Source organism: Coenobita brevimanus, chromosome 111 (assembly GCF_032717465.1).
Source record: "Coenobita brevimanus isolate Jiangsu-jjx chromosome 111, ASM3271746v2, whole genome shotgun sequence".
Taxonomy (NCBI): Eukaryota; Metazoa; Arthropoda; class Malacostraca; order Decapoda; family Coenobitidae; genus Coenobita; species Coenobita brevimanus.
Genome location: NC_137064.1, coordinates 20,701,737 through 20,714,926, shown reverse-complemented (window position 1 = coordinate 20,714,926; position 13,190 = coordinate 20,701,737). Strand labels below are relative to the sequence as shown.

Sequence of the window (13,190 nt, the reverse complement as noted above, 5' to 3'; positions counted from 1 at the left end):
GTTCAGGTTATAAGTGATCTTCCCAGACCTAAAAGTAGGAAAGAGCTACAAAGATTTTTGGGAATGGTAGGTTATTACAGGAGATTTGTTCTTAACTTTTCTATTCTTGTATCACCACTTACAGACCTACTGAAAAAGGGAGTTAAATTTGTCTGGACCGATAACTGTGAATCCTCTTTCAACAAACTTAAAGCTATCCTATTAAGTCAGCCAGTGCTCGCTACTCCAAATTTTGCTAAGCCTTTTAAGATGGCTGTTGATGCAAGTGATACAGGAGCTGGGGCTGTTTTGCCGCAAGAGGATGATCAGGGTATTGAACATCCTGTATCTTATTACAGTAAGAAGTTCACTCCAACTCAAAAGAACTACTCAACTATTGAGAAAGAGCTTTTGGCCTTGATTTTGGGTTTACAGCATTTTTCATTTTATTTGTGTTCTGGTTTTGACCCCATAGTCATTTATACCGATCATAACCCACTGAAATTCCTTAGTAAGTTTAAAGATAAAAATCAGAGTTTGACAAGATGGAGTCTACTTCTTCAGGAGTATTCATTAGACATACAACATGTCAAGGGGAAAGAAAATGTTATTGCAGATTGCTTATCTAGACTTTAGACAGATTGTTTTAGAGTAATAAGAAATTTCCTTTGTAAATTTCTTTTTCTTTGTGAGGAGGTGTTACATAGCCTATGATTTCATCATCCTTTGTGTAATTTTAACGCACAGTATGCTGCATGTTTGATCACGAGCGTGTTCTGCCTCAGTTCCCCCCTTCTACCGTTATAGTAGAGTAAGTCGTTCTTTCTGTTGTTCAGAGCGGGATTGTCAACTCTTTGTCCCCATGGCTTCATTTGTGCGTCCTTCTTACAAGTTGTATCAAGCTCTGCTGGCCCCTATATAATGAGCTCAGTCTCTGCATCATTGCCACTTAGATCTACTCCTCATTTTGTTCACATCTCTGTCCTCCCCTGTACCGTTATTATTATTGTGAGTGCTCCGGAAGTCTCCAACCATCTAGCAGCTGTGTAATATTGAGTATAACTGTTATTGCATTTTTTCCTTGTACTGCATAGCATAAGGTGTTGATTTGCAGGCCTAGTGAGTTTTTTTTGTAATTTATGTAGGATTCATTTTGTCAGCCAGTTTTAATATTATTTTGTATCTGTAATAATTTATCTTGCATTAACTGAGCATTACCCAGTGTATTTTCATTTTATCAGGGCTGACTTAGGTAAATTTACTCTTGCTAATTTCGTGTTAATAGAGGCTATTGCAGTTAACCATATATTTAACCTGTTTTTTGCAATTACATTATCCTTATGAGTCCTGAATGTTTTGTTGTTAGTTTGAGCATTAAACTTTAACTTGTAATTTTACCTAACTCTTTTGTTTTGAACCTGGAACTTTACGGGGCAGTAGTGATTTTTAGTATTCTCACTTAAAGTGTACATTATCTTTCTCTGTTCCGTAACAATATATATATATATATATATATATATCTATATATATATAATATATAGAGAGAGAGAGAGAGAGAGAGAGAGAGAGAGAGAGAGAGAGAGAGAGAGAGGAAATATGAAGAGAGAAGAGAGGAAGGGAAAGGAGAATCTTTGGTTGATCGTTTGCATAAGAATGAAGAATTTGTGAGGATGGGGAAGCTGAGAGAGAGAGACAGACAGACAGACAGACAGACAGACAGACAGAAGTTGTAATGACAATAAAACGAGACGAGAGGACAGAGAGATAAATAAAATGAGGGAAGAAAAGGACAGCCGAGGAGGCCCCCCCCCACAAAAAAAAAGAGAGAAAAAAAAAGAGACGAGAGAAAGAGAGCAGTAGAGGGAAAGATATGACCGTGACCGCGTTCAACTAAGCCCAACTGCTCCCCCTGACCCTGACCCTGACCCCTGTTGACCTTTGACCTTCAGCACTGGCACACATTTCTCTTGGCACGTTACTGAGAGAGAGAGAGAGAGAGAGAGAGAGATGGAGGGGAAGAGAATGAGAAGGTGGAAAAAGTATGAGAAAATTTGTGTAAGAAAGAAAATAGCTGCTTATCAGACAGGACGCATTTAAGAACAAAAAAAAAGTACAAAATGCTCACCTCCCCCCGTCTCTCTCTCTCTCTCTCTCTCTCTCTCTCTCTCTCTCTCTCTCTCTCTCACACACACACACACACACACACACACACACACACACACATACACGTCTTTAGGCCAATTTAGGCTATTTCGATAATGTTAAAATTCCGAAGCGAGAGAGAAATGGTATGGCCGTGTGCAATGTGGCAGTACTGAGGTGAAGTAAAGCAGATGGAATTACTGTTGTTTCCTTACGATTAATACAGACAAGAATCACATCGTAAGTTGATTTCTTAAGTGATCATAAGCTTGTTTGTGAATAAATTGCAAGAACTGGATAGATAGAACGACAGACAGATAGATATAGACAGAGGGATACAGATAAATAGATGGACAGATAGACAAAGAGATTAACAGATGGAGATATACTTTTTTTTTTGTAACTAATGAAATGGAAATGTCTGCAAATTTCTTTTTTAATCCATCACATTTTTCTTAAGTACCGGTAGCTCTATGCCTGTTTCCAAATCTCATGTTAAGGTTCCAATTCACAGAGCTATCCCTCCCAGACCAGCCACTCCTTAATGATTAATCCACTCGACCCTAAAATTACTGGGCGCAAGATCAGCTCAAGACAGAATTAAGACGCTCTGTATCTCACGTCTTCTCACAGTTCTTGAATTCTTTTCCGAACAGTATTGTGTATGTAAGTTATTTTTTTTATTTTCTTATTTTCTTATACCAATCTTACTCGCATTTCGTTAACTATTTCTTCTCCTTTTCTTTAATCCATCTTATTCATTAACTATATTTTTTCTTTTTTTTTTTACTCCATCTTATTCCCACTTCCTTAACTAATTGTAAGTTTCTCTTGTCTTTTTTCATCTATCTTACTCGTATTTCGCTAACTGTCCTTTTTTTTCTTTTTCTTTAATCCATCTTACTCGCATTTCGTTAACTATATGGAAGTTTTTTTTTTTTTTTTTTTACCATTTTTAGTCGTACTTCGTTAACTATATTTTTTATTTGATGTTCTTTAATCCATCTTACTCCCATTTCGTTAACTATATAAGTTGTTCTAGTCTTTTTTCTTTTTTTATCCACCTTACTCCCATTTCGTTAAATATACCGGTATGTATTTTTTTTTTCTTCTTTTTTTACCATCTTACTCGCATTTCGTTAACTCCTTCAATCCGGTGAAATCATTTATTGGGATTTTTTTCTTTTTGCTGCCTCCAGACGACGACAGATTTTTTTTTTTTTTTTTTTTTTTAAGATTATCATATTACTGATGAGGTTGAGGAGGGTGACATCTAACCCCTCCAGTCTGAACTCTCTCGTAAGCTTCATAAAATCATCTGGTATCAGCAAAAATAAAAATAAATTAAGTTCTCTGGTTGAAGGATGAACCCTCTCTTTCTCTCTCTCTCTCTCTCATCCAGTCACGTCTTCAGTCACCTTCTGGTTCTAAAAAGTGCATAAAATTTTCATATTACTTGGAGAGAATGTAAAACGCGTCAGCTGACTGAAGAAGTTAAAATGAGAGAGAGAGAGAGAGAGAGAGAGAGAGAGAGAGAGAGAGAGAGAGAAACTTACAAGAATCGAATTGGGCAGTAAAAGATGAGAGAGTTTGTGTTTACTGTTGATTGTAATAAGAACTGATATATGTGTGTGTGTGGGGGGGGGGGTGTCTATGTGAACCTGGTGGGATGCAGACTGACATAATTCCATCTCCCGCTGTCCATCCTCCTCCTTTCGTGAGACATTGAGAGAGTTGAAAGACATTTGTATATTTGCTGTAAAGGAATAATTCACTTCAACTCTTCTTACCATCGTCATTATTCACCGCAGTTCTTAAAATTTTCTTACGCTGACTGCCAAAATTTTATCTTTCCCGTAATTCCTTAGTCGTCCCTCAAGGATTGTTCAGTTATCTTAGTTCCCCTTCCTCCCTGTGTGCTTCTTCCACCCTCTCCATCCTCACTCGTCTAGTTGCATATCCTTCTCTCTCTCTCTCTCTCTCTCTCTCTCTCTCTCTCTCCTTTATTATCCCTTTACTCACCTCACTATCCTCCCTCCCTTGCTCACATCATCATCATCATCATCATCATCACCATCATCTCCATTCCATCTCTTTCTCCTACACCTACATACCTACATCCTTCCCCTCACAATTCCCTCTCCTTCCTCTCCCCTTTGTTTCCATTATTTTCATTTCTTTCTTTTTTCACTAGCCTTGCATTTCCTTTTATTATATATTTCTTTCAATGTCATCTATGTCTTTCATATAGTCGCTCTCTCTAGCTCCTCTCTTTTTGCTCTCTTTCTCTTTATTGCTCTCCTTCTCTTACTCCTTAGTCTTTTCCTCCCATTCTCTTTGATTTCCTTCCAATCTGTTTAGTTAATAGCCCCCATCCCCCCACCCTCTCTCCCTCTTCCTTCCACACTGTTTAGTTAATAGCCTCTCTCTCTCTCTCTCTCTCTCTCTCTTCCATCCATTCTCGTTTACTTCGGTCCACACCCTCTCTCTCTCTCTCTCTCTCTCTCTCTCTCTCTCTCTCTCTCTCTCTCTCTCTTCCACACATTCTCGTTTACTTCCGTCCACACCGTTTCTCTAATACTCCCTTGTTTCCACTTATAGATCGGAAACATGGTTTTAACTAAGCCTAAAGAACGTAAACTTAAGGAACGCCCAGGAAGGAAAGGAAAAGAAAAGAAAGAATGAAAGGAGGGGAAAGGAAAGGAATGGAAAGGAAAGGAAACGAAAGGAAAGGAAGGGAAGGGAAGGGAAGGGAAGGAAAAGGAAAGGAAAGGAAGGGAAGGGAAGGGATGGGAAGGACAGGAAGGAAAGGAAAGGAAAGGAAAGGATTATGTTTATTAAATAAAACAGACGCAAGAAGCTAATATCACGATAATCAAGGAAACAGGAATGGATAAAAGGAGGTGAGGTCTTTCGATAAACAGATAACAGATGGCAGAACAGATAACAGATGGTAGAACAGATAACAGATGGTAGAACAGATAACAGATGGACACGCAAGGTACTGACTGGCAATCCAGAGATGGAGTAAATGGAAGAGGCTGACAGTGAGCAAGATGGAAACAATAAATTCGACAGAGAGAAACTCGCAGATAAGATAAGTGTCACGAATCAATTCGCGACATTTCCTTTTTGTGAGAAACCACGAACTATTAGTGGAAAACTCACTGTGTATCGCTCAGCTAACCGTTTCTCCCTCCATTACGGAGTATACTTTTAAATCATTCGTCACCGTTTTCAAAAAGGTGACCGATTTAATGCACGTCACTAAGTGCTGTACTGAGCGATACTATTGTTTTTTATTGTTCGCCCCTGCTCATTCGACCGTTAAAAAAATGCGGCCGAGTGCTCCGCTTTCGCACGACTTAGTCTTGTGTTTGTTGTGACGGAGGAAGGTCCTGTGCCGCAGTGTGAGAGGTCAGCTAGTACCCAAACTCCACTTCACAGTTAGTCCAGTCTTCCCACCCATCTGGTGATACGCAGCATTCATCGATTATAGTATTTCTTTTGTGTATTTTCTAGTTATAAGAGTTTAATTAAGGTGTTTTTTTTTAGACGTAAGTATTTAGCTCGTGTGAGAGTGAGTGCGTCTCATTGATTTGAAATGTAACGTTAAATTTATTTTTTTGGGATTAATAAATTTAACAGTTCTATTTCTTGAGCTTCAATGTAAAGTAAAATCTTGTTTCATTTAATCCAAATTAAGCTTATTTTCCATATAGCTCCTAGCTTGCATAAACGTTTGCTTTCATAACTGGTACTTAGACCAGTCTTGTATTAACTTAATATCCGTTGTGCCATCTGGGAGTTAAGCATCGGCAAGAACCTGATGTTAGTATTAGTTATTTATTGTCAGGGGTGATGTAACTTTCTCCAGAGGCTAACAGTACAGTAATTCAGCAATTGTGAGTAATTAGTCTCTGCTGTGTACTGTTGAGAAAGTTTATAAATTCTCGTTCTTGAGAATCTTAGCAAGTCAGCGTAAAGTAATCGTTGCTTGATGTAGCAAGACAATCATTGTCTTTGCTCTTCAATATTATTGAATATTATTATCAAATTAAATAATATTTAACCATTTATATCAAAATTACTGCGATATTATAAAAATCCCGTGACAATTGGCGACCTCGCCAGGATATTAACTCCTAACCCTAAAGCTATTCACGAGATAGTGCTCACTCATTCGTATTTAGGTATTTATCATTAAAGTTTATAGGCACAAGCTTACTGGTGTTTACCGTTAATTTAGCAAGTGAATTTTGCTTTATCAATCCATAGAGTACTTAACTCTAGTTTATTTTGGTAACGCCAGACGATTTTATTCGCTCCTGGGAAGTCGCCGTACCCATTGTGTTTATTATTGAGTCTTCCCAGTCATTTACACTTTTGATTTATTCTTTGCCCGTTAACTGGATAAGACTGGTCACCACTAGCTTGTGTCTGTACTCTTTACTTGTGGTTATTAGCATTCGTTTGCGAAGCAGAATCAGTACTGAGTCGCTAGTTATTTAGATTGAGTTAGCGACATGGCTACCACCGTATTTTTACAGGAAGCCAAAGATATGGGCCTTACGGACCCAACTGAAATCAAAGAATACATACTCTCACGGTTCAATTACGAGCAAGAACGTGAGAAAGATGCTCGTGAAGAGCGTAGAATTCAGCGCGAATACGAGCGAGAACAGCGTGAACACGAACAAAAACAGCGCGAACTCGACTTGGAACACGAGCGAGAACAGCGAGAACAGCGTGAGAAAGAGCGCGAATACGAGCGTGAACAACGAGACAGAGAACGAGAACACGAACGTGCCGAGCGAGAAGCACGAGAAAAACATGAACTTGAAGTGCTGAAGCTCAAGCGAGATTCCTTGGCTTCAGACACATCTGGTGCAGTTGGTTCAAGCTCCACGAGCGCTCTCCCTGCACATGTTATGGCGACCCCACACATCAAGCTTCCCCCATACAAAGATGGCGAGCGAATCGAGCCATACATAGCTCGATTTGAAGACATGGCTCAGCTTTACCAGCTCGATGATGCAGCTAAGCGGCTTCAGTTTCTTAGCCTGTTTGAGGGCCCTGCCCTCGATATTCTCCACAGAATTCGTGGAGACAATCTCACGTATGAAGTGATGAAAGCTGCACTCATTAAGGCGTATGGTCTCACAGTAGACGACGCCAAAGCTCAGTTCATGCGAGCTCGTCTCCAAGACAAGGAGACAGCTGTTCAGTTCCTCGACCATCTCACTGCTTACCTAGGTGAGTGGATGGAAAAAGATGAAACTCCTTCCACGCGTGAGGGGATAATTGACCTTATGCTGCGTACACAGCTAGAGAGGTCGTGGCCTGCTGAGCTCATAGCACAGCTTAAGATCTGCCAGGTGAAAGATGCCAGCCAAATGGTAGAGAAGGCTGATGCATTCTTTACTGCATACGGGTATCAAGCTCGTAAGCAAAACACCTGGAGCAGAAAAGATACTGCCAAGCCTGGGAAGCCGTCTCAGACTGAACCCCAGCAACAAGGCCATTCTCAGAATAATGGCCAAGGTCCAAAACCGCAGTGGAAGGACCAGGGGCAAAACACTCAGAAACCTGAGTGGAAGAGGTACAACAGGTACCCTAACCAGCAGCAGTATCAGCCATGCAACCGACCGTCAGGACAGACTTTTTCACCACCAGCTCAAAAGAGGCAGGAAGCGAATGCAGCCTTCATTCCTCAGCAGCAGCATGGTGGTCACGTCCCTACGAGTATGGGTACTTCCCCACAGTTCACTAGTCCCACAGTGACAGTGAACCCCCCTCCACAGATGGCCAATGTTCCATCTTCTCAATATAATCCTCAAGGCACAATGTTTGCCACATCAATTCAGCAGCCTCATGAGTGGCTAGCTGCTTCCTCCACAGGCCCTCCCACAGGTGACAGTACCTTCCTTGTACAGCCAGGGTTTGTGGGAGGCATTCCTGTGAAGGTCCTGAGAGACAATGGTTCCTCAGGTTGCTCTGTTAAACAGAGTTTAGTTCGGCCTGAGCAGTATACAGGTCGACAGATCCATGCAAAGCTTATTGATGGATCAGTGAGATTGTTCCCTGAGGCATGTATCCAGGTGGCATCTCCATTTTATACTGGTACGACACTCGCGGTTGTCATGCCAGAGCCTCTATTTGACTTAATAGTAGGCAATATTCAAGGAGTCAAGGATAGTTGCTCCGATGACGCTACTCAGACTTCGGCTGCTGCGGTAACACGAGCCATGGCTGAGGCTCCAGATTGTGTCACCCCAGTGATCATTGAATCGCCGCAAGATCTGATGTGTAGCCAACTTGTTGTGCAAGAACAACATTCTGACCCAACACTTGCTACCGTGCGGAACAAACAAAAGGGTCGAGTGATTAAGTATTCACGGGGAGGTCGAGCCAAGTTCCTTAGCAGACAAGGACGGCTCTACCGTGAGTCACGAACACCCGAGGGCGAGGTTCGATTGCAGTTTGTCGTTCCCGCCAAGTACCGCCTAGCAGTGTTACAATGGGGTCATTGTTCAGCCTCAGGAGGTCACATGGGCAAAAGGAAGACCCAGGGCCATATTCGAGCTGACTTTTTCTGGCCAGGGATGGGACGAGACATAGATAGTTTTCTCTGTTCCTGCAGTGTGTGTCAAAGTAACACCACTAATCAGGGACATGCCCTTCCTGTGCCGTTTCTAACCACACCTGTAATCTCCGAGTCAGTTGAGAGACAGGATAGTGGTAATGTGGGTGTAGACCTGATGTCTCACCTACTAGCTGCTTACTAACTAGCAACTGTTGTATGTTGGGTTCCGTAATAGGCATCCTAAGCGATTTGAGTAATCCAAGGACCAGCCTGGTTCCCAGTTAAAAGTGTAGACCAGACGTCTCACTCGTTGGCCCTACAGGACACAGTATATCCAGGGCTTGTACATACATGTATACCATAAGTTAAGGGGGAAGTTTGAGAACCTTGCAGAGACAGTCCGAGGCTGTGTATGAATTACCTTGTGGAATGTCTCGAGCTGTGGGCCTCTCTGAGGATTCCCGGAGAATGCACATTACCCACATGAGTGTTCACACCCACGGTGGGTGTTAAAATGTGACCTGCCCGAGATTGCGTAGCGATTTTCAGCTTCCTGTATTACTCGTAAGTGTAGAGTTAGGTTAACCAGTAAACTGCCCGTTCTAAGCAATTTGTGAATTCAAGAACTGGCACGTTTCCTGGTTAATAATGTTAGGTTAATCAGTAAACTGCCCGTTCTAAGCAATTTGTGAATTCAAGAACTGGCACGTTTCCTGGTTAATAATGAAAGCGTTAACCAGTAAGCTATAAGGGTTCTAAGCAATTTGTGAATTCAAGAATTACGTTTCCTGGTTAATAATGACAAGTACTGATTGCTAGGCAGAGAGAGAGAGAGACAAATAACAGTTTTGATGCTCCACCTTAATTCCTTTCGCAGGTGTAGCTGGTGGGTGCAGCATTGCCGTGCAGATCAGCTGGCCGTTCCTGTTGCATGCTGCCGCCCCTTCTCTTCTGCCTCGTCATCATTATTTTACTATAAATTTGTATTACTGTGTCATTTTACACGTAGGTACAGTTACACTACAACTGTCACACCTACACCGTGTATTACATACACTACACTACATAACAATTAGTTGTTAATGTAAATGTAGCGAACTTTCGCTTAGTTTGACCTGAGTACAGGATTTTCACAGTCGTCACGGAGTTTTTCCCTCAAGCTTGTTTCTATTAACGTAAATACGAGGTTTTTTCGCTCACTGGCGACTGCGACATACTCCTGTAGCAGGATAGCACACACACCACAGTGTGAATCTTGTGTGGCTGAGTTAGGATGTATATGTATGTATATTGAAATCTTTCTTCTGAAGGAAGAAAGATTTAATTTTCAAGGGGCGTAATGTCACGAATCAATTCGCGACATTTCCTTTTTGCGAGAAACCACGAACTATTAGTGGAAAACTCACTGTGTATCGCTCAGCTAACCGTTTCTCCCTCCATTACGGAGTATACTTTTAAATCATTCGTCACCGTTTTCAAAAAGGTGACCGATTTAATGCACGTCACTAAGTGCTGTACTGAGCGATACTATTGTTTTTTATTGTTCGCCCCTGCTCATTCGACCGTTAAAAAAATGCGGCCGAGTGCTCCGCTTTCCCACGACTTACTCAGTCTTGTGTTTGTTGTGACGGAGGAAGGTCCTGTGCCGCAGTGTGAGAGGTCAGCTAGTACCCAAACTCCACTTCACAGTTAGTCCAGTCTTCCCACCCATCTGGTGATACGCAGCATTCATCGATTATAGTATTTCTTTTGTGTATTTTCTAGTTATAAGAGTTTAATTAAGGTGTTTTTTTTTTAGACGTAAGTATTTAGCTCGTGTGAGAGTGAGTGAGTGCGTCTCATTGATTTGAAATGTAACGTTAAATTTATTTTTTTGGGATTAATAAATTTAACAGTTCTATTTCTTGAGCTTCAATGTAAAGTAAAATCTTGTTTCATTTAATCCAAATTAAGCTTATTTTCCATATAGCTCCTAGCTTGCATAAACGTTTGCTTTCATAACTGGTACTTAGACCAGTCTTGTATTAACTTAACCCGTCACGTCCCGAGGTTTTCCGCACCTCCGACATCCCCCAGTCCCGAGGTATTTTCGATTTTTTTTTTTTGGCTAAAACCTTCGCTTTTGGTGAGAAACATCGAAAATTCATAGAGAAATCGCTCACCTGAGGTTTAAAGTGCCCAATCCAGGTAGGAGTTCCTCCTTACCTGAGTGGGTTTTCTAACATGCTGGCACCAAAGAAAACGAGTTCTATGGGAGGGTAACTATTTTATCCACTCATAAACGGTATTTATTTATTTACTTGGTACGAATGTATATGTAGTATGACAGTATATTGGTTTTCAAGCAGTAATAAAGGCATTATAAGCATTGTTTCACTCACTAACTAATCACCATACCTGACCTATTTTTGCCACACTACCTGATCATTATTTCTGGCTGTTTCTTCTTCTAATGCTATGTAAACATTGTCCTCCACATTGTCATCGATTGGGGAATCACTCTGGCCCTGAATAACTTTACTAGCCAGGTCACTGGTAACAGGTCCTTTGCCAAGACAATGGCGTGAGGGGGGGAGGGGGGAGGTTATGCAGTGTAAGGCATTGTCCCTGCTTGGTATCTTGTACAGGAATAGAGGAAGGTGTCCCGTGTATACATACGAAAAATCACGTGCGAAAATTGAAAATTGTGCAAATTAAGTACCTTGCAATTGCACGACGTACTGGTACGTCGCCGGGACTGGCAAATGCAAATCGTGGTGACGTACCCATACGTCGTCGGGACGGGGCGGGTTAATATCCGTTGTGCCATCTGGGAGTTAAGCATCGGCAAGAACCTGATGTTAGTATTAGTTATTTATTGTCAGGGGTGATGTAACTTTCTCCAGAGGCTAACAGTACAGTAATTCAGCAATTGTGAGTAATTAGTCTCTGCTGTGTACTGTTGAGAAAGTTTATAAATTCTCGTTCTTGAGAATCTTAGCAAGTCAGCGTAAAGTAATCGTTGCTTGATGTAGCAAGACAATCATTGTCTTTGCTCTTCAATATTATTGAATATTATTATCAAATTAAATAATATTTAACCATTTATATCAAAATTACTGCGATATTATAAAAATCCCGTGACAATAAGTCTGGGTGAAGGAGGTAACAATCGCCAGGTAAACGTGGAGAACGATGGGAGAGAGGGGAGAGGGGAGTACTTTTTGCAGAACAGATAACTGATGAACAACCAGGGAACTTGAGTAGCAAAGTAGTGATGGAGAGAAGGGTAGTGGGAGATAGTAAATGAGATGGAGACAGGAAATTCACAGAGAGGCTGGGTTTGGGCGAGAGTGGAGGAAGGCGGAAGAGGAAGAAAAGGAAGTGACAAAGAACAAGATGGAGAAAAAAGTTTGCAAAAAGGGTGGACAGTGGTGGAACAAAACAGCCAAAGAGTTTTTAGTGAGGAATGATGAGAGAGACCTTCATCTTTCAGTGGTTTGTTTCAGGGTGTTAATAATGATTCAGACGTAAGTTCCTTCGTTAATATAATACTAATAATGACCGTACCTGTGTCACCTGGATGCAATTCAACCCCCGTGAAGCACGTGGTCATTTTATATTTTTTCTTACCTTCAGATTTTTTTTTTTATATAACCTAGGAAAGAGCTAGTTTTCATGGTATTAGTGAAAGCTATATGTAAAACCTCTCCAGCTCCAAAAATCTCTCCTAGTGTGTATGCATAAAATCGTCGAGGAAGCAACATTATAACAGAAAATACGACACCGGACTGAAGGGTTAAATCTCCCAGGTTAGTAGTAAAAGAAATCTGCTTAGAATATTCGTCAATGTTCTGGGTACTTTTTGCAATTTCATCATACTGGAAAATGCAAAGCTATTTAGGGATATTCATATTATCAAAGTGGTCTATGTAATAAGTTTTGGTCTCCCATAAAATTCAGTCTCTCCCATAAAAGTTCATTCACCCCATAGAGCTAACTCACACACCCTCTCTCACTCTTTCATAAAACTAGCTCTTCCTCTCTCGTAAAACAGTCTCTCTCTCTCTCTCTCTCTCTCTCTCTCTCTCTCTACACACACACACACACACACACACACACACACACACAATTTACCCCATTTCTCCAACAAACTCCTCGCCACATGGCTAAGCGACATATCATAAATTTAGAGCGTACTCCATTATCTCACCCCCATCTCTTTCCTTCTCCCCACCCTTTCCCCCCTTCTCTCTCTCTCTCCCCCAACAGGTTCCTGGCCATCTGGTTCCCCCTGAAGCTGCAGATCACCAGTTCCAGAGCTCGTGCCATCATCGTCATCATCTGGATAATCGCCATCACCTCCGCAGTGCCCTACTATGTGTATTTCGAGACCCAGGTGTTCTACCCAAAGATGCCGGACCTGCTTATCTGTGTCGAGGTAGGCAGATGGATGGAAATGGATGGATGGACATGGATGGATGGATGGACGGACATGAATGGG

At 41.3% G+C, this 13,190-nt stretch overlaps 1 protein-coding gene across 1 annotated transcript in view; it reads left to right on the top strand.

Annotated features, from left to right (window-relative positions):
- The window catches only part of LOC145417835 (neuropeptide SIFamide receptor-like), a 403,026-nt gene that overhangs the window by 381,060 nt on the left and 8,776 nt on the right, over window positions 1-13,190 (top strand). The window contains exon 4 of the mRNA XM_080286455.1: window positions 12,959-13,127. Coding sequence (XP_080142581.1) covers window positions 12,959-13,127 — 169 coding nt within the window. The remainder of the gene's footprint in view (window positions 1-12,958; window positions 13,128-13,190) is intronic.